The 21,262-nt window shown below is 45.6% G+C and overlaps 1 protein-coding gene across 4 annotated transcripts in view; it reads right to left on the bottom strand.

The window, feature by feature from the left end:
* The window catches only part of CDK14 (cyclin dependent kinase 14), a 629,746-nt gene that overhangs the window by 244,449 nt on the left and 364,035 nt on the right, over positions 1-21,262 (bottom strand). For all 4 annotated transcript variants that reach the window (XM_075315629.1, XM_075315630.1, XM_075315632.1 and 1 more), the window contains one exon: positions 3,934-3,996. In XM_075315629.1, coding sequence (XP_075171744.1) covers positions 3,934-3,996 — 63 coding nt within the window. The remainder of the gene's footprint in view (positions 1-3,933; positions 3,997-21,262) is intronic.

Raw genomic sequence — 21,262 nt, 5'->3', positions numbered from 1 at the left:
TGTGACGCCGCAGGAACGATGAACAACCAGCGGCATGCACCACCAACGATATTATGAAAAGGAGCGATGTGTCAACGATTTTTCACGTTTTTGCGCTCGATCGTCGCTCCTTGGTGTCACATGCTGCGATGTCGCTACCTGCGCCGGATGTGTGTCACTAACGACATGACCCCGACAATATATCGTTAGCGATGTTGTAAAGCACCCTCTAGAAATAAATCTATTAGGATTAGTTCCGTAGTAAAATATAATATATTTATCAGGGATTGGAAGCCTAAATCCTTTTTCAAAAAAAAATTTGCAAAACTGGCAGATGATACTTGGAATAAAAATATCACGGATATTGCTGCAATTGTGTGACACTTAATATTGAGATTTTTCAGTTAAAAAAAAAAAAACACAACGTAAACAGCGCCTGACAAACATCTACATGAATTCTGCCTGAAATATATCCGTGAAAAAAAACCCAAACACATGAATGACAATGTTTAAGACAATTCCCTATGATTTTCATGAACGGGTCAATATTTAAAATAATAGAAATACAGAAGAGGAGGATCCGAGGAGCGCGGCCGGTCATTACATAAAAATCCTTACAACCAAGTTACATAGTAGTAACATGGATCGTGGTCAGACAATGGCGATGACACAATCACATATAAAGCCCTTTAAATCTGTATATTATTGATTACTATTTCCAGCTGATGTATTGTGCGGACTGGTAGAATTATCTTTAGATCAATGGAATATCTCAGTTAGATCGATTACACGGATAAGCAGTGAGCACACAGGGCGCCCTTCATCATGTTTGTTTTTCTCATGGTTTTCCGTTGACATTTTTGCACCACATTCTACTAAATGGAGCACAAGGATCATTAATTTTCTGCAAAATTAAAAATGCTGTCATGCGATGTTCGGCTCTGCACAAACCTGCTGGCATGGTGTCGTCAGACTCTGTTCATACTACAGAGTCTGACAAGCGACCGGAGGCTTCTGGATTGTTCAGCCAAAGCTGGGCATCGGCTGATTCAGGTTCACTGGTCTTCAGCCCTGCAGGAGTTAATTCCTGCAGACTGGTGAGCAGGACCTAAGTGCTCAGGGCCACGTGCAGCTGTCTCTTTCCTTTTTAAGGCACGGCTTTTTTTCATTATGCGCAGATTATAGCTTCAGCATAAGCTCCAGTGATCCCAGTCTTGTGATGTTCCTGTAAATGGTGATCCGTGTTGTGCTTTTGAGCGGTGTGAGCGTTCCCCTGTTGTGCGTTACTCTCTTCCCGCTTTCTTTTATCCCCGCAACACATATTGGTCTCTCCTGTGTGTTTTGAGTGCTGTATGTCCGAGTTTCCATTCTCCCTTGTCCGTGTCTTTTTGTGGGGTTTTGTATTTGTGTTTTCTGGTCCACACCGAAGGAGTGGGAGAGAGGGGAGTAAGATCAGGGCTTGGACAGGAATCAGGGTCACACTGGGGGCTCGGACCTGGCTACAATCAAGCCTACCTCCGAGATAAGGGACAGCGCAGGGTCTCAAGTCTGAGGGCCAGTCATTACATACCCAGTCACAAATGCTCTATATTTTCGTCTTTACCTGTTTTGCATCTTTTTAGCTCAAAAAGTCTTGCTAAAGTATCCAAAATATTTCACTTTGGGCTGTGGAGTACATTAGCAACATTTTTTTTGCAAATACTTGCTACTTAGTATTGGTATACATCACATAAAATTCCAAATGAAATATATTTAGGTTTCATGGTGTATCTTGGAAAAAAATGTGGAAAAGTTCACAGGGTGTGAATACTTTTGCAAGGCACAGTGTTTAGGAAAAATGCAATTTACGACGACCTTGTGATGTGAGTGACAGCACAAAGCAGCAAAACAAGTGGAAGCAATTCGTATAAGTAACTTGTCGACGGATCATCTAATTTAAATAGATGGATAGACAAGAGAGCGCCGGACTGGATCGTATCCTGCGTGACACCCGCTATTGACTCAGACAGCTTTATTAAGGGTCTTGCTGTGTTCGTCCATTCAGTCTGAAAACAGAGATGTTGTGCGGACGGCATAATTAATACGGGCTCCCCCGGACGCTGGACCCCGGCCAGTATTGTCTCCACTATGTTAATATCAAACCGATTCATCCCATTTTATCATCTGCTGCCACAGCCGGAAAGCTCCGTAATAAACTGCTAATTTTAGAAAGGAAATATGGAAAAATGCTAAAAAAGGCCGGAGACCATCTAATGTCATGGGAAAAAAAATAGAGGGTCAAGCGGAAGCCGTTACACAACAGCAGCAGAAAACAAAAATGTCATGGTAAAAAAATTATGTATTTGAAATATATTATTTCTTTATACCTTTGATTTGTAAAAGGCTGCAGATGTCACTTTCTAAATAAAGGGGATTAAATGGGTTGCCTAAATTTTTTGTTTCAGGCCCAAATTGTGCTCAGTTGAAGGAGTACAGGGATACTAAAGCTCAGCAGATATTTCCAGCTAATTTGGCCATCTTCAGTGCAGTGCTTTCAAGCTGAAAAGCAAAGTGCTTGCTGGTGCTTCACTCCTTGCCTAGGAAACAAGGTTCAGAGCAGTGCTTACAAGCTCAAAAGCAAAGATCTTGTAGGCATTGCACTCTTTCCCTAGGAAACAAGGTTCAGAGCAGTGCTTATAACCTTAAAAGCAAAGGGCTTGCAGGTGCTGCACTCCTTGCTTAGTATATAAGGTTCAGAGCAGTACTTACAGGCTCAAAGACAAAAAGCTTGTAAGCACTGCACTCCTTGCCTAGGAAGCAAGGTTTAGAGCAGTGCTTACAAGCTCAAAAGCAAAGAGCTTGTAAGTGCTGCACTCCTTGCCTAGGAAACAAGGTTCAGAGCAATACTTATAACCTTGAAAGCAAAGGGCTTGCAGGTGCTGCACTCCTTGCCTAGTGTACAAGGTTCAGAACAGTACTTACAGGCTCAAAAGCAAAGAGCTTGTAAGCGCTGCACTCCTTGCCTAGGAAACCAGCCACCTCTGATAAAGTTACCAGCCACCTCTACAGTCTATCAAAGTAAAAACAAAATTCCATTCATTCTTGAGAACAGAGACGATTTTCAATAAGAAATAAATTGCAAAGTTTCGGGAAATAGGGCAAAACGTGCGTCGGGGTGGAGGGACACCAGCCACACACACCAGACATTAACGCTCAGGTACTGGATATTGATTTAGTTTACATGGCTTCTCATTTTACATCTTTCCTTAATTGATCTAGCTGACCGCTAAATGCTTGTCTGAGATATATGCAGTGTACTGGTAGTCACGTACTGTAGATACTTTAGATATGCTATAATACTATTGCCTTATTATGTACTGACACTTTAATAGAAGCATTTCCTAATCTAAGAGCACTTTATCTCCTGATAAGACCAAGCAATATTTTATACTAAGGGCATTTTCCAATAAATGTAGGATTAATGTAGTCATTTGCAGAATTGTGCAACTACTGATAAACTGCATTTATTTCCTATTTACACATCAGCTTGTATTGCAATACCACCTAAGTCACCTTATCATACTTTGCCCCAGGTATGAGCCATTTACAGCTAATGTATACTTTGCTGCAATGAAAGAGCCATCCAGACTGGCGTATTAGTAACAATACTGTATATCATAATGGAATAGTGGCTAAAAGTTCCCCTTTTTTGGTAGTTAACTTTGCTTTTTCTCCCTACAAACCCCCGTACATATACCACCACCCCCTCCTCCACCCCGAAAAAAAAAAAAAAAAGAATCGCCCAACAGCCGGATTCGTCTCGCCGCTGACATCATCTATAGGGTAAGAGTTGGATTCACATTAGATGGTCGTCCAATCCTGAAGAAATCGATGGGTTATTCCGACTTTTACCCAATGTGCCTTTAAGCCCGCTAGTAATCTCGGCTGATCATTACATATATACAGATGCCTTACCTTCACATTTTCAGGATGCAGGCCCCCGGGGTATTTGTCCATGTACTGACACAGATCTGTATGCTGAAACACAGAAATAGAAACCACAATTACCTTCTCCGAAAATCACATCTCACTGGTTCACTGAGCAAACAGACATCTCAATAATTTGATGGCGATCCACAACTGCGAGTTTAATTATTCTCATTTATTCCCCCCCCCCTGCTACCCCAATAATCAGTGAATTAAGGGTCAAATTATGAAATGCAAATTTAACGAAAACATTCTTTATTAGTCCATCAGACGACCCATGTACCGTCACGGCACTGCTCTCAATGGTGTATATCAGATGTAACACCGCCAGTGGCGCTTTGGTCCTATAACATCATCTATATAAACTGATATGGTATAAAATTAGAGCTTCATTTTTGGAAATGAAATATACCAGCACGGATCTTGATGACCCAGGTCAGTGTCTAAGTCCGATGTAAACACTGTCTTTGGCGTTTTGCTATTGTGATGTCGTCTATATACCCAAAAAGGGTAAAAAATAAAAAAATAAAAATGTCCTACTTAAGAAATGAATGAAAAACTTACAACAATTTTTTTTTCTTACAGGAGATAAAAGTTTACCCTTACCGATTAAACTAATTTCCTGTTCTGATGCCCATCTGCTCTACGTTGGTTTATACTTCCTGGTCCAGTCTCAAATCTGGATAACCAAAAAGGTCAGATTTTCATCAGAGCCTCTGATTTTCAGAATAGACTGGGCTGCAGGTAGACACCAAGTACCACTTCAGGGCAGTCTAGGTACTGCTGCAATTGACCCAAGGGTCAGGGATGCTAGTATAGGATTGCACAAAGCATGGAGCAGGAACTAAAGATGAACAGGACAAGTAGGTACTGCAGGCAGGAAGGACCGAGTAGGTAGTGGAGTCGGAAAGGACCGAGTAGGTAGTGGAGAGGGGAAGGACAGAGTAGGTAGAGGAGACGGGAAGGGCAGAGTAGGTAGTGGAGACGGGAAGGACAGAGAAGGTAGTGGAGACGGGAAGGACAGAGTAGGTAGTGGAGACGGGAAGGACAGAGTAGGTAGTGGAGACGGGAAGGACAGAGTAGGTAGTGGAGACGGGAAGGACAGAGTAGGTAGTGGAGACGGGAAGGACAGAGTAGGTAGTGGAGACGGGAAGGACAGAGTAGGTAGTGGAGACGGGAAGGACCGAGTAGGTAGTGGAGACGGGAAGGACCGAGTAGGTAGTGGAGATGGGAAGGACCGAGCAGGCAGTGGAGACGGGAAGGACCGAGTAGGCAGTGGAGACGGGAAGGACCGAGTAGGCAGTGGAGACGGGAAGGAACGAGTAGGTAGTGGAGACAGAAAGGAACGAGTAGGCACTGGAGATGGTAAGGACCAAGTAGGTACTGGAGATAGTAAGGACCAAGTAGGTACTGGAGATGTTAAGGACAGAGTAGGTTCTGGAGATGGGAAGGACCGAGTAGGTACAGAAAACAGGTGGGATGGGATCAAATTCACAGGCAGACAAAAGACTGGTGTACTAGTGTGACGCCCTGAACTAGTCAGGTCGTCCCAGGTAGTCACACACACCACACCCCCCTCCTGATTAGGTGACAGCAACTAACCAAGAAACCCTTGTCACCACCCTCCAGATTTGATGTCCACACCAGGGGGCGGAGCCAGGTGGTTGGCTCCACCCACCGATGAGTTCACAGGCTTGGAGGCGGGAAACAGTAGTCAAGTTCAAGTTCTAGAGGAGAGCAGTCAAGTTCACGGGCAGTCCTGTGTCCAGGCCTGCCAAGAGACTACCGGGTGGCTGGGTCGGAGCCCAGTCACCATTGGCAAGGAGACAGACTGTGGTGGCCGCCTGCAGGAGCTGGGATTACAGCCGGTGGAACTCTAGGGACCGGGGTCGGGCAGTGGCCCGCTGGTACTGAACCGGGGAACAGTTTGGAAACCGATGCACTAGGAGGGATACTCAGACCCAGACGAAGCCCCGAACCGACAGGGCAGAGTCAAATCAACTGATTGCGGACTGGACTTTAGGACCTAATCCCACATAAGACCCGTTAGAAGACAACAGCCCAACCATACAGGGTAAAGTCACCGCCAAGGTACAGAGACCCAAAGGGCCAGCGTCTGCGGGTAAATGGGCTTCTACGACATATGCAAGTCGGGGAGTGGACTACCGGTGTCTAGGCATAGGAGTCAAACATTTACACACAGAGGTGCAGGAGAAAGGCGGAAACCACCAACCTATTCTGGGAGAAGCTGCAGCCGGCTGCGGGCCCCGTATATCACTCCATTTGGTTTACCAGAGACTCCGGTGTCTTGTGTCATAGTGAGTACACAAGTGCCTCCGGGCCGCGCACCGCGCCGCAACACTTCACCCTGCACCCCGGCCCACACCAACAGGGCCCCGGGACCAACATCCCCTACCCACGGAGGGGTCAACACACCTAGCTGCTCCATTACACCGCTCCCAGGAGACCCCATACCTTCATCGCAGCGGTGGTGTCTACAATCACCACAACCCGTGGGTGGCGTCACGAACTTATAATCCACACCAACCAACCGCGGCCCTGGCCGTGGAACTCCTCACATAAGTCCCCGCGTGTAGCACCAACTCCCTTGCAGAGCGACGTGACCCCCGGGTCCGTGAGAGGCTCGAGCCACCACCTGCAGTACGAGCACGGATCCGAGCAGCTCGGCGGCCGCAGCCGAGCCCGCGGGGCGGTACACTAGTAGGAACTGGCACACTAGGAACCTAAGTGCTCAGGCACCTTAATCACATAGCGACTCTCATCCATAGGCTGAGGACACCGGGGGGTTAAAGAGGGTGACTTAGCAGGGCCTGGGGAGGTGTTTTCTGTCACATGTGTCATGTGCACATGCGACAGAAATAAGAGGAAGAGGGTGAATGCGGCTGGCACGCTGGTGTGCGCGCCACCATCTTGGATTATCTGGAGGGGGTTGGAGGTCGTGGGGGCACTTTGGCGACACCGGGGGACTGGAGGGGACCGAGGGAGGAGATTTATCTACCATCTGACATGTTTGATCATGCCAGGTGGGAGATAAAGCATCATTTTTTTGCTGGCGCCGCCATTTACTGTCACGTCATCACGGTTACACAGTGTGTACTGGTGATCACATTAACGGGGATCGGAAAAAACGTCCAGAATCATGATCTCCAGGGTCTCAGCTACCCCCGGCAGCTGAAATCCCATACATTTTCCAACACTGGGGGGCGCTATTTACTTTTTTCTGACCAGAAAAAAATGGCGATCTGGCACAAGTACCCTTTACTACCACCATTTTAAAACATACAGCGGTCATAAAGGGGTTAAAGGGAGTCTGTCACCAGGATTTTGCTATGTAATCTGAGAGCAACATAATGTACGGCCAGAGGCCCTGATTCTAGTGATGTGTCACTTACTTAATAAAATCAGTGTTTTATCAGCAGGAGATTATCACTGCTGAACTAGCTGTCTCCTACCTCCTAGTCCTCCTGGTCTTAGTAACCCTGGCGCCAACACAAATCAACAGTTTTCTGGCTATGCACAGTGTACACACAAATATGCCAATCAGTTATGTAGGCGGGGTTAAACAGAACTTACATTCTGAGCTCTGCTGGATCTGCAGCAAAAAAAAAACCCTGATTTTATCAAAACTACACCAAGCTGGTCAGGAAGTGATACATCGGTGGAATCTGTCTCTGTTCTTACATCATTCTGGTTTCAGATTACATAGCAAAAAAACCTGATGACAGATTCCCTTTAAACAACCCGCAATAGTGTAGATATTGAGAATTAGAAAACCATGGCTGCTTTTCTCCAGAAACAGCGCCACCCCTGTCTAATGGCTGTGCATGGTTATTACAACTGGGCTCTTTTGAGCTGCAATAACATCCACAACCTGTAGAGCAGTCTGTGGCTGTTTTTTGGATGGGAGCAGCCATGTTTTCCTAACCCTGCACAACCTCTTTAATAAGTTAATCATCACATTTTTAGGATTTTTTGCATTTTTTGTTTTTTTACAAACTGTATCTAAAAAACGTTTTTGAAAACCAGGCTCTGCAATTTTGGCTTTGGTATCAGAGATTTCACTACAGGGAGTCTCCATCTCCGATTAATGGATACCTCCTACGAGGAGCAATTTCACAGAAATTCATGCCGTGTTTGTATATCAATATCTCACTGGGATCCTGATCTCTAGCGCTCGCAGCAGGCAGCTCGTGCGATTTCAGCTCTGGCTGAAAACATAGGAACATAAAAGGTAATAATAAAGAAGCAAAATGCAGTCAACTGGAAGGGAAAAGGAGTCTGCACTGCATATGGGGGCAGAATCCCGGTACTACACATGCGGCTGCAGTGGAGTGGAGAGTGCAATCTGCCGTGATACTGACTGGACAGACACTTGTAATATAGATCTGCTTTTTATTGAGACCATTCTATAGCACAAAAACCACTGTACAATACAATGGTTCTCCAAAACTTTTCTTTTTTCTTTGTCTCCTGCATCCAGCGCAGCATCGCAGAACTTACCAGGATCAGAGTTGTCTCCAATCTCGGCAGCTGTATACAGTGTGTCCACCCATAGCCTGTCCACCGCCATTAACTTGAGAACGGCGGCAGCTATAGGAATAGAAGTGGAGTCTAGGTATAGTAAAGTAGCCATGCGCTATGCAATGAAACCACCTATAGCGCCACCTGGTGGAAAACAACGGAGTTAGCATTTTTATCTCGAAAACGGAACGAGATAGAGGAATAAAGTGAATTACAAAGTTGTAGGGCATCATCAATTCAATACGAATCGACACCTTGCATACAGAAATGCTATGATATGAAACCCATGACCCCCCTCCCCCCCCCCGAAACATTGAATGCTGGTCACGCATATGGCACTCATTTTACTTTGATGCTGATAGTGGCCCCCGTCAGCTGCAATGCACATCTGGACTCTGCACAGCATACTGTATCTTGCTGCACGTTGTGCAATATGGTAGGTGACGCGTTTGCACAAGCATCTGTGATACGTCGTCGTAGGTCCTGCAATGTTGGTGGAGGGGTCGCATACATCTGCTGTTTGATGTGACCTCACAGAAAGAAGTCCAATGGGGTCAGGTCAGGTGAGCGTGGAGGCCACTGCACACAGCCACCATACCCAATGACTTGTAGGAAGGTCTCCATGAGGTATCGCTTCACGTCCGCAGCCTTGTGAGTTTTACAGGTTCTAATCATAGCATTTCTGTATGCAAGGTGTCGATTCGTATTGAACTGATGATGCCCTACAACTTTGTATTTCACTTTTTTTCTCTATCTTGTTCCGTTTTCGAGATAAAAATGCTAACTCCGTTGTTTTCCACCAAGTGGCGCTATAGGTGGTTTCATTGCGTAGCGCATGGCTACTTTACTATACCTAGACACCACTTCTATGCCTATAGCTGCCGCCGTTCTTAAGTTAATGGTGGTAGACAGGATATGGGTGGACACACTGTAGAGCTGCTGCAAATCTGAGCTTCAATTGTTTCTTTTGAGGTCTCATGAGACAAAGATGAAGTCCATACCTCACCATAAGTAGTGGATTAAATTAAAAGCTTCTCTTAAAGAGGACCTGTCATTTCCTAAAATAAAATAGAGTCAAATAGCTTGTACAAATCACTAAGCTCCCCTCATTCTGATGCTCTTTTCTGTTTTGTGCTACGTCGCTCCAATGCAGAGATATTGCCACCTGTTGCTTATGGAGCGCACTTGTATGTGAAATCTCTGCTTCAAGTCCAACTGGAACTTTAGAGTGTTCTCTGGGGGCGTGCACTTTCACCCCTCTTTCTAAGATGCCACCAATCGTAGCACTGCTTTACCAACTGCTGAGTTATAATTGGCCATGTCAAGGAGAGAGGGGTGAAAGCACACGCCCCCAGAGAACACTCTAGTTGGACTGCAAGCAGAGATTTCACATACTGCACTCCGAGAGCAAAAATCTGAATATCTCTGTAATGGAGTGACATAGCGCAAAATGGAAAAAAGCAGCAGAATCACGGAAGTGTCAGGATTTTTACAAGATATTTTACTTTGATTTTTTGAGCAAGTAACAAGTCCTCTTTAATTTTACTCTTTTGACTCCTGAACCCAGTATAAAACTTTAAAATAAATAGAAAATGAGTCTACTTGCAGAATAAAAACTGATCTATTATCCTAATTTCAGAATCCGCAGCGATGACAAGTGGTTCAACGTGTGCCAGAAATGTCAGGTGAACACAGATGTGCATACAAAGACGCATATTCATGGTACGGCAGAGATATCCTCAATAGACCTCTGCACTCAGGCCAGCTGCTTCTATTTATTAATCTCTGCTATAAAACAATATAGAAAAAGAAAAAAAAATACTAATAAAAAGAAAAAAAAAAATCAGTGTCTATACAGCAACTGGTAAATCGTATATCAGCATTGCTATATGTTTGGTTACATTATAAAAAAATGGCTATGGTATGGATTTATTAAAACAAGACTCAATGCACTGCCATTAAAAGCATTCTCCAGGTTTATTGATTTATTTTTACACTTTGGACAATCTACTAATTTGAAGGTTGCACTGATAAAGATGATCCCTGTCCTGTGATTCTTGTGGTCTGCTGTAATCAGCTGGGAAATCTAAGTGTTCAGTTTTCCTGCAGCGCCCCCAGAGGAAAAATGAGGCATTACCTTAGGTCTTCCACAGTGAGAGACGCTCAATTGTACTTACTCTCTGCATTGATTAAAAGCTGAGAATCTATTTTGTATTTATTATGTCTATTTTATATTGCTTACATTTTCAATTGTAGAACAAATGACCATGGGCCTCCCCAGCCTGAGAATACCAGCCCCTAGCTGTCGGCTTTAGGTCTACTTTATCAAAATCTGAGGGGGATCCTGCGCCTTTGTTGCATTTATTTAAATAATAAAAAAAAAAAAATGCCACACAAATGGGGCTATAAAATTTCAGAGGAGAAAGGAATGGTTTAAAGTAACTCAGGTGAATCTCTGTTCTTATTTTATTCTTGCTGCGCCTCTGAATATTCCAGCTTTTTTTTGTTTTTTGTTTTCTAAATCCACCATATAGTTCTGGAGAGTTAAGCCATTTTTCATTGTCTTTACCAAGAGGGTATGGCTTCCAGGAACCTCGGGGGCGTGTCTCTAGGCTGCTCTGCATAATTACCTTGTAAGCACCGCCCTCTTGGTAAAGCCCATAAAAATTAGCAGTGAATAAAAAGTTCTATTCTTTTAAGATTTAAATTACCAAGAATTTTTTTATGGGAACATGAGGACCTACAACTAGAAGCATGGACTCTATGTAACCTCTATTTACGCAGTTGCTGAAAACGCCCCCTAAAATATGAGCACCCTAGGGACCCTTGCTACAGTCATCTTCCAGCAAATTATGCAATTTTTCTCATCATTTCCATTTTTATGTGCAAAATGGTCTTTTTTTTTTTTTTTAAATCAGAATCAAAAAGACACGGAAAGGCAATGTGAAAATTAAATGCAGCGTGGTGGCTTGTTCCTCCGGGGAACTGGAATCATGAGTCAGGTTTTCCATGAGGTTAGTGACTTCCTCGGATGAAAGTGGCCTAATCCGGAGCTGTGAATGAGACGCTTTCACCACTTCACACAGGGAAATTACAAGACGAAAATGCTGCCGCATTCCACTGACTACTGTGTGACAAGAGCGAGGGGAGCGGAGCTGCGGCAGTGGGGCGGGGGACGCTTCACTCACAATCTCACCATATAAACATATTTTTGGATAGTAACCAAACTAAGATAGAAAAAAAATCTCAAAACAATTCCCGGACAGTCTCGGTCTTCTACATGGATAACCTTTCTAGTGTCTCTAAGTGGCAAGGTTCAGTTATGTAGCCGGGAACATGATGGTACAAGGGTTATTTTCCTAGGCACAAAATTGTTAGGGGCGCAGAAACTCAAAAAAAAAAAAAAAAGTAAAGTAATAGTGTCGTTGGTAGGGCCAAAAATCCAAGGCAGTGCACATGCCGTGGATTTATCTTTGGGTGCCCTGGTTCTCCAGGCAAAAACCTGAAATTTTCCACAAATTTTCCCAACTGTCATGGTGGCATTGGGTTCTGTTCAGATTGCAGATTCTGACACTCCGCCTGATGGCTTCTCTGGTGTCTGGGATCAATACACGCAGACTCGGGCATCGACCTACATTGTGCCAATTCACAAGCAGGCTAGCAAGAGTTCATCTCTGCTGGTCTGCTTGCTCATTTGATCACATGTTGTGGGGAGACTCATCACATCTGCTCCTCTCCTATTTATACGGGTTGAAACCTTCCACCCATGCCAGCTATAGTTTATTCTATGTTGGTCTGTGAGGTGTGGTGTGTCAAGCTTACTGGTGAAAGTTGTGCTCATTGCGTGTAGCAGTTATCAGGTTTACTCCTGTTTTTTAGCTTCCTTCCTGCTCTTGTTTTCCTCCTGAGCCTCTTATTGTCTTATGGTGTGTGTTTGCTGTGTGACAGAGTTTTGGTTTTCCCCTGTCTGTCTGCATTTGTGGGTTTACACTCTTGTCTCATCCCTCCCAGGGGGGAGGGGGAATCAGATCAGGTCTGGTAGGAAGCAGGGCCAGGAAGGAGACTCAGGCATCTCCACCATGAGGAGTATCGCTGAGATTAGAGATAGCATAGGGCCCCCTAGCTTGAGGAACAGCCTAGGAACCCCAGTTCCTCACTATCCCATAGTCCTCATGACTGCACCACTTGGAACTGTGTGGAACAGTGAGCCATAAATGACTTACCGCCCTGCAAACTGCAAGGTGCTGGTGAACTTTGGTGTACAAGATATCAGTGTCCCAAAACAGGCGGCGCAATAATGTCACTGCATTGCACCACCTGTGCCAACCCACTGTGTGTGCATTGGAGAAGAGGAATCCATTCCTCGGATTATGTGAGTAGAAACTAATTTTTTGAGGGTGGTGGCACAAAGGAAGCATTATTTCTTCCGGAGAGGGCATCATTTTTTTTTAAGGAGCACTGAAAGCTGCACTAAAACTTTCTAAAGTGGGCACTCAAGGAAATATTTGTTTTAGAGGGGCACTCAGTGGGCATTATTAGTGGGTGAGGGAGTGCAATATTTGCCTTACTTCGGGCACTGACTACCAATGCTACACCACTCAACGAACAAGCGGTTTGCTCGTTCACTGTGTGAACGAGTGATCGGCAACTTGTTTACATGGCAAGATAACCGTGAAACTAATGTTTTTAACACGGATTGAGATTATCTTGAAATGTAAATGCCTCTTTTGGGTAAGACCAATAACCACAATGCCACCTAGAATGGCCAAATGTGCACTTGTCCATCCAGTTTTATTTTAAATCCTGCACCTTTTTAGGCCAGGATATTCCCGCCAGTTGGAATTGATTCTGAAAAATTGCAACAGACAAGGTAAATATGGGACCATTGACTACTATGACCTTGGCTCAAAGACTGAAGAGTATGTACTTTAGGATAAACTCTAAGTTCACGACCTTACATCTCCTCTCTATGAGAATACATTATTATAAACAAAATATGAATATGTTCTTAAAGACCATGTACCATCAGAAAGTTTTAAAGTTTTATATATATATATATATATATATATATATATATATATATATATATATATATATATATATATATATATACATACATATACATATACATACACATACACACACATATATATACTAGCTGTAGTACCCGGCGTTGCCCGTGATAGTAACTAAGTGTCTCTCTCCTACTCTGTCAGTCTCTCTGTGTCTGTCCACCTCTCTATCCGTTTCAGTCTCCCCCAGTCTCTCTCTCCCTCTCCCCCAGTCTCTCTCTCCCTCTCCCCCAGTCTCTCTCTCCTTCTCCCCCAGTCTCTCTCTCCCTCTCCCCCAGTCTCTCTCTCCCTCTCCCCCAGTCTCTCTCTCCCTCTCTCCCAGTCTCTCTCTCCCTCTCCCCCAGTCTCTCTCTCCCTCTCCCCCAGTCTCTCTCTCCCTCTCTCCCAGTCTCTCTCTCCCTCTCCCCCAGTCTCTCTCTCCCTCTCCCCCAGTCTCTCTCTCCCTCTCCCCCAGTCTCTCTCTCCCTCTCCCCCAGTCTCTCTCTCCCTCTCCCCCAGTCTCTCTCTCCTTCTCCCCCAGTCTCTCTCTCCTTCTCCCCCAGTCTCTCTCTCCCTCTCCCCCAGTCTCTCTCTCCCTCTCCCCCAGTCTCTCTCTCCCTCTCCCCCAGTCTCTCTCTCCCTCTCCCCCAGTCTCTCTCTCCCTCTCTCCCAGTCTCTCTCTCCCTCTCCCCCAGTCTCTCTCTCCCTCTCCCCCAGTCTCTCTCTCCCTCTCCCCCAGTCTCTCTCTCCCTCTCCCCCAGTCTCTCTCTCCCTCTCTCCCAGTCTCTCTCTCCCTCTCTCCCAGTCTCTCTCTCCCTCTCCCCCAGTCTCTCTCTCCCTCTCCCCCAGTCTCTCTCTCCCTCTCCCCCAGTCTCTCTCTCCCTCTCCCCCAGTCTCTCTCTCCCTCTCCCCCAGTCTCTCTCTCCCTCTCCCCCAGTCTCTCTCTCCCTCTCCCCCAGTCTCTCTCTCCCTCTCCCCCAGTCTCTCTCTCCCTCTCCCCCAGTCTCTCTCTCCCTCTCCCCCAGTCTCTCTCTCCCTCTCCCCCAGTCTCTCTCTCCCTCTCCCCCAGTCTCTCTCTCCCTCTCCCCCAGTCTCTCTCTCCCTCTCCCCCAGTCTCTCTCTCCCTCTCCCCCAGTCTCTCTCTCCCTCTCCCCCAGTCTCTCTCTCCCTCTCCCCCAGTCTCTCTCTCCCTCTCCCCCAGTCTCTCTCTCCCTCTCCCCCAGTCTCTCTCTCCCTCTCTCCCAGTCTCTCTCTCCCTCTCCCCCAGTCTCTCTCTCCCTCTCCCCCAGTCTCTCTCTCCCTCTCCCCCAGTCTCTCTCTCCCTCTCCCCCAGTCTCTCTCTCCCTCTCCCCCAGTCTCTCTCTCCCTCTCCCCCAGTCTCTCTCTCCCTCTCCCCCAGTCTCTCTCTCCCTCTCCCCCAGTCTCTCTCTCCCTCTCCCCCAGTCTCTCTCTCCCTCTCCCCCAGTCTCTCTCTCCCTCTCCCCCAGTCTCTCTCTCCCTCTCCCCCAGTCTCTCTCTCCCTCTCCCCCAGTCTCTCTCTCCCTCTCCCCCAGTCTCTCTCTCCCTCTCCCCCAGTCTCTCTCTCCCTCTCCCCCAGTCTCTCTCTCCCTCTCCCCCAGTCTCTCTCTCCCTCTCCCCCAGTCTCTCTCTCCCTCTCCCCCAGTCTCTCTCTCCCTCTCCCCCAGTCTCTCTCTCCCTCTCCCCCAGTCTCTCTCTCCCTCTCCCCCAGTCTCTCTCTCCCTCTCCCCCAGTCTCTCTCTCCCTCTCCCCCAGTCTCTCTCTCCCTCTCCCCCAGTCTCTCTCTCCCTCTCCCCCAGTCTCTCTCTCCCTCTCCCCCAGTCTCTCTCTCCCTCTCCCCCAGTCTCTCTCTCCCTCTCCCCCAGTCTCTCTCTCCCTCTCCCCCAGTCTCTCTCTCCCTCTCCCCCAGTCTCTCTCTCCCTCTCCCCCAGTCTCTCTCTCCCTCTCCCCCAGTCTCTCTCTCCCTCTCCCCCAGTCTCTCTCTCCCTCTCTCCCAGTCTCTCTCTCTCCCAGTCTCTCTCTCTCCCAGTCTCTCTCTCTCCCAGTCTCTCTCTCTCCCAGTCTCTCTCTCTCCCAGTCTCTCTCTCTCCCAGTCTCTCTCTCTCCCAGTCTCTCTCTCTCCCAGTCTCTCTCTCTCCCAGTCTCTCTCTCTCCCAGTCTCTCTCTCTCCCAGTCTCTCTCTCTCCCAGTCTCTCTCTCTCCCAGTCTCTCTCTCTCCCAGTCTCTCTCTCTCCCAGTCTCTCTCTCTCCCAGTCTCTCTCTCTCCCAGTCTCTCTCTCTCCCAGTCTCTCTCTCTCCCAGTCTCTCTCTCTCCCAGTCTCTCTCTCTCCCAGTCTCTCTCTCTCCCAGTCTCTCTCTCTCCCAGTCTCTCTCTCTCCCAGTCTCTCTCTCCCAGTCTCTCTCTCTCCCAGTCTCTCTCTCTCCCAGTCTCTCTCTCTCCCAGTCTCTCTCTCTCCCAGTCTCTCTCTCTCCCAGTCTCTCTCTCCCCCAGTCTCTCTCTCCCCCAGTCTCTCTCTCTCCAGTCTCCCTCTCCCAGTCTCCCTCTCCCAGTCTCCCTCTCCCAGTCTCCCTCTCCCAGTCTCCCTCTCTCTCCCCCAGTCTCTCTCTCTCCCAGTCTCTCTCTCTCCCAGTCTCTCTCCCTCTCTCCCAGTCTCTCTCCCTCTCTCCCAGTCTCTCTCAGTCTCCGTCTCTCTCTCCCAGTCTCTCTCCCGCTCTCCCAGTCTCTCTCCCGCTCTCCCAGTCTCTCTCCCGCTCTCCCAGTCTCTCTCCCGCTCTCCCAGTCTCTCTCCCGCTCTCCCAGTCTCTCTCCCGCTCTCCCAGTCTCTCTCCCGCTCTCCCAGTCTCTCTCAGTCTCCGTCTCTCTCTCTCTCTCCCAGTCTCTCTCAGTCTCCGTCTCTCTCTTTCTCTGTCTCTCTGTCGGTCTCCATCGGACTCTCTCTCTCTCTCTATCCGTCTCTCCACCGATATCATTTCCCCTCACACATAAGCTTCTTATACTAAGGATGTCCTTCGTTGCCTAGAGCAACCAATCACATCTCCTATTAATGACATGCAGCTCCAGTTCCATTGGGTTTAATGTAAGCAGGTTTTTTTGACCAATAGCTGTAAAGTGCGGGCTTAAATTTTCCCCTCAAAACATAGTCTATGACATTCCCTGAGTCACATGGGGTGTCTGTGCAAAATGTTGTGGTTGTAAATGCGATGATGCGGATTCCTTTAGCGGACATACATACACAGCCTTATATAATATTAATTATTATAATAGTATTATAATAATCTAATACTAATTATATGATATTATATTTTATATATATATATATATATATATATATATATATATATATATATATATATATATATATATATATATATATATATATATATATATATATATATATTACACATACACGCACAATTTTATACTGGCCACTAAAGCTTCCTGTTCTTTACAGAACACTTTTCACCAGTCTCATTATCATCACTTGCAGGATTACAGGGACAGGTAACACTTCTAAACACAGGTAATAAAATTGGATCCACAGTTCACAGCTGGCAATGTCACAGCTCACCTCCTCCCAATCCCTTCACAATGACCTTTGCACATGCTCATTAGATGGAAAAAAATAAGATCAGAGTCTGTCTGCTGCTCCTAAAGTACACGTTGATTTCCTGCAAGAACAGGAAGTATTATTCTTCAAAAACCCAAGTGTTCCATATGATTATTTTTTTTATTTTTTTTTTAAGAGATTGTGGTATAGAAAATAGAAAAAAGACAAAGAAAATTCTAAAAAATACATTTAATATAACATCCTGATGAGTGAATTATTTTCTGATTAAACATTCCATTTAAAAACAATTTAATTTGGCTGAAGAACTATGTCCCCAAAAGCGTAAAAAAGTAATTAGCCTGCGCTGACAATGTTGACATTGACGGACAATACCGGGCGCGATCAATCTTATTCATCGCAGACACCTTTCTAATGCAGGACGGGAAACATTTCAATTTTAGAATGCCATTAAATAGGATTTTGCGCCCTCCGCCCCGGCAGCCCGAGGGCAAGAATTGTATCAAATACAGCTAGAAAACCCTTTTGGCAGAACATGATTCATATTAGAAAATATCATAATTAACCAGCTGAGGTGGCGCAAAAAAAATCCAACAAAGACTGGAACTGACGAAGCAAAATAATTTATAGGGTTCAGATCGAGTGCATCCCATCGCTGCGTACATAATAGCGAAAAATGACAACAATCCCGTTCCATGGCGCTCGGCACTAATGAACACCATGACTAAGCGCAAGCGGATCCGCAGAAAAAAAAACAACAGATTATTGCAGACAAGAAATAGTCCATATCGGGATAGTAATTTGCAAAATTCTAAGACGAAATTAACTTTTGTGTCCATTTGTTGTTTTTTTTTGCTGTTTTTGTTGTGGTGAAAGGTGGATGGGAGACGAGAAATTTCATTAAGATGCAATCTCCGGAAACAAGAATGTTTTAAACACGTTAGATCATCTCGCGGGTCATCAGCCGAGTACACGGGAGCGGGTTTATAAGGAAGATTTGGAGGGTTCATGGAAAAGTTAATTTAATGAAGAAAGGAAGAAAGAAAAAGTTTGGAACGAATCAAGAACTTTGTCCTAACTCAGGCCAAGTCCAAAGCAGACTACTGTTCCTACTGTAATGAAGATAAGAATTAAAAGGAATCTGTCAGGTGATTTTCTAGTACAATACTAATGATATCTTTAAATAAGGCTTAAGGAGACCTTTTAGTATCAGTAACTTTTATTGCTGTAGCTTATCCTGTTATCTTTCTGTACGTGACAATTCATTGTCTTGTTTCGGTTAGTCAAGTGTATGTAAATACGATTTACATATACACTGGTCAACCAATCCACCTCCGAGTACATTTGCTATCACTGATGAGAGGTGGGAAGGAGTATGGGTGGGGGCAACAGTGCAAATTCAGATCAGATTTACTATCACCGATACCAGCACTTAGAAATTGGAGGAGGAAGCAGTGACTATGCAGTTTGTATTTACATATCCTGACTAGTTACTACCTCACACTGAATTCTCCAGAGCTTACAACAAGATAACAGGACAAGGTACAGCAACAAAACTTACTTATCCTGTTAGAGATTACAACAACATAACAAGAGAAGGTACAGCAATGAAACTTACTAATCCTGTTAGAGCTGCTTAAGCTTTATTTAAAGATAATATTAGTATTTTACTAGAAAATCATCTGACAGATTCCCTTTCAAGGGTATGTGTCCACCTTTGCCACCATTTTTCTAGAAGTTCAATGCATTTAAAACTGAAAAATAAAGCAACTTTGCAAATATCCTTGGTTGTCCAGTCTAGTGGGTGCTGGCAGGATTCCCTGGTACCTGCGCTGGTAGCAGGCAGTCGTATGATCGAAAGTATGTGATATGCATACGTGCAGTCACGTGCCGACTAGACTTATCCAGCCTTGCTCAATTCACTTGTATTCAGTCAGGCCGGATAAGACTAGTCGGAATGTGGCTGGAAGAATGCAAATAGCATACTTGCAGTCACATGACCGTCCTCTCCCAGGCACCAGAAAATCCTGACAGCGCGCACTGTGCGCTCTGTGAGGACTCACAAGTCTGCACAAATTTGTGTACCAAGCCTGGACAACACCCTTAAATATGTCCAAACGTTTTGTGTTTGCAGCTTTCATGTAAACCTTTGTAGGCTCAAAGCCTTCACAGTAAGCACGAAGACTATATCCACCATCTTATTGCTCCTACACAACTAAAGTGATGAAGCTCTGCAAATTGTTACTTAAAATTCTCCCACCATTTTTTTTTTGGGTCCATAGCTCTTCTGAGAAGAGAAGAAGCACTGAAGACTTAAGGTTGCTTTACATGCTGCAACATCGCTAGCGATGTCGCGAGCGATAGCACCCGCCCCCGTCGGTGCAATATGAGGTGATCGTTGCCGTAGCGAACATTATCGTTACGGCAGCGTCACACGCACTTACCTGTTCTGCGACATTGCTGTTGCTGCCGAACAATCCCTCCTTCAAGGGGGAGGTGCGTTTGGCGTCACAGCGACGTCACAAAATGGCCGTCTAATAGCAGAGGAGGGCAGGAGATGAGCGGCCGGAACATGCTGCCCACCTCCTTCCTTCCTCATTGCCGGTGGACGCAGGTAAAGAGATGATCGTTGCTCCTGCGGGGTCACACATAGCGATGTGTGGTGCCGCTGGAACAACGAACAACCAGTGGCATGCACCACCAACAATTTTATTAAAAGGAGCGATGTGTCAACGATCGACGATTTTTGACGTTTTTCCGATCGTTGATCGTCGCTCCTAGCTGTCACATGCTGCGATGTCGCTATCGGCGCCGGATGTGCGTCACAAACAAATCGTGACCCCGACAATATATCGTTAGCGATGTCGCAGCGTGTAAAGCCACTTTTGTCAAACCATTTTTTTATTTTTCATTGTTCAAATCAAATCTACAATGAATAATAAAGCAATTCTGGAAAAATAAATAGACTTGATTAAAATGTTCCTAGTATTTTGTGTATGCAACTCCTTCACAGATCTATATGTCTCCATGGTAACAGACTACAAGCAAAGCCTGTGTAGTCTGATTCTGCAGTCATACTGCAGTCCCCCTGTCCTCTAGTTTTTGTTAATGCATGAAATAATAGTGATTGTAGCATCTGACTACAGTTTGTTTGTAGTCTGTTACCATAGAGATGCATAAATCTGCATAAGAGCTGTAGACCTCCCCCCCCCAAAAAAAAAAAATGGTTAAAAAAATACAAACTATGTACAAATTTGGTTAAAGTGATGGACCAAATATATTGCCTTTCCACTTGTACAAATTCAATAGGTTGGTGTCACGATTGTAACACCTATATGTGTAAATGAACCATTGGCAAATAAAGATGAACAATAATCCAGGTATTAAGATAGCATCCAAAAACCTCCGGTTCCTGTCAGAAGAGTCGTGATGAGGGCATTACAGCTCTTCCTCTTCGGGGAGTTTGCTTGCAGACTTTTGCAGGCGCATGGATGGGATTTTACAGATTTCATCCCTGCGCTACAAACATTTTCAGCCCAGAAAAATTCAATAAGGACGTTGTGGATTTTCAAATGTGCAGCAGATTTATTGGGTTCCAAACGAGACAAAAAAATGTTGATGCCGTTTTCACTGGTTTTAGGGCAGCAGGTGAAAAAAATCAGCAGCAAAATCTGCATGCAGTATATGTGGATTTTACAGCAGATTTGCATTGGAAATTTTCTGCCAATTTTGGTGCAAAATTGAAGGACTGGGTGCTTTGTGGAGACACTGAGAATCAGTTGGCAGGACCCTGTCCATCAGCCACAATCTATGGACCCCTGAACATCACCTTTAACCTTTCGGCATCTGCAGCCCTTCTTTGATTTGCCGGCCAGACGCAATGTCACATGTGCTGTGGATTCGGGAGGTTGGAAGTGGTTCTCAGGGCTCCTGTTTAGCAGCCACAGATTAGCGACGTGTCCGATGGACTGGGTTCTGCACATCGATTTGAACCAACTCTTATGCTAAGAATCATAACTCCGCCGTAGTCCCAATTTTGCTGGGACAATTCTGCAGCTCGACAAGCCAAGTGGTGGAGCTTATCTCCATCTTGCCCCAAATTGGCCATTTTTGGGGCACTACTTGGAGATGGCATCAATA

This window comes from Anomaloglossus baeobatrachus, chromosome 6 (assembly GCF_048569485.1).
Source record: "Anomaloglossus baeobatrachus isolate aAnoBae1 chromosome 6, aAnoBae1.hap1, whole genome shotgun sequence".
Classification (NCBI taxonomy): domain Eukaryota; kingdom Metazoa; phylum Chordata; class Amphibia; order Anura; family Aromobatidae; genus Anomaloglossus; species Anomaloglossus baeobatrachus.
Note: the sequence above shows the minus strand (reverse complement) of the source record. Positions and strands in the feature narration are given on the sequence as shown.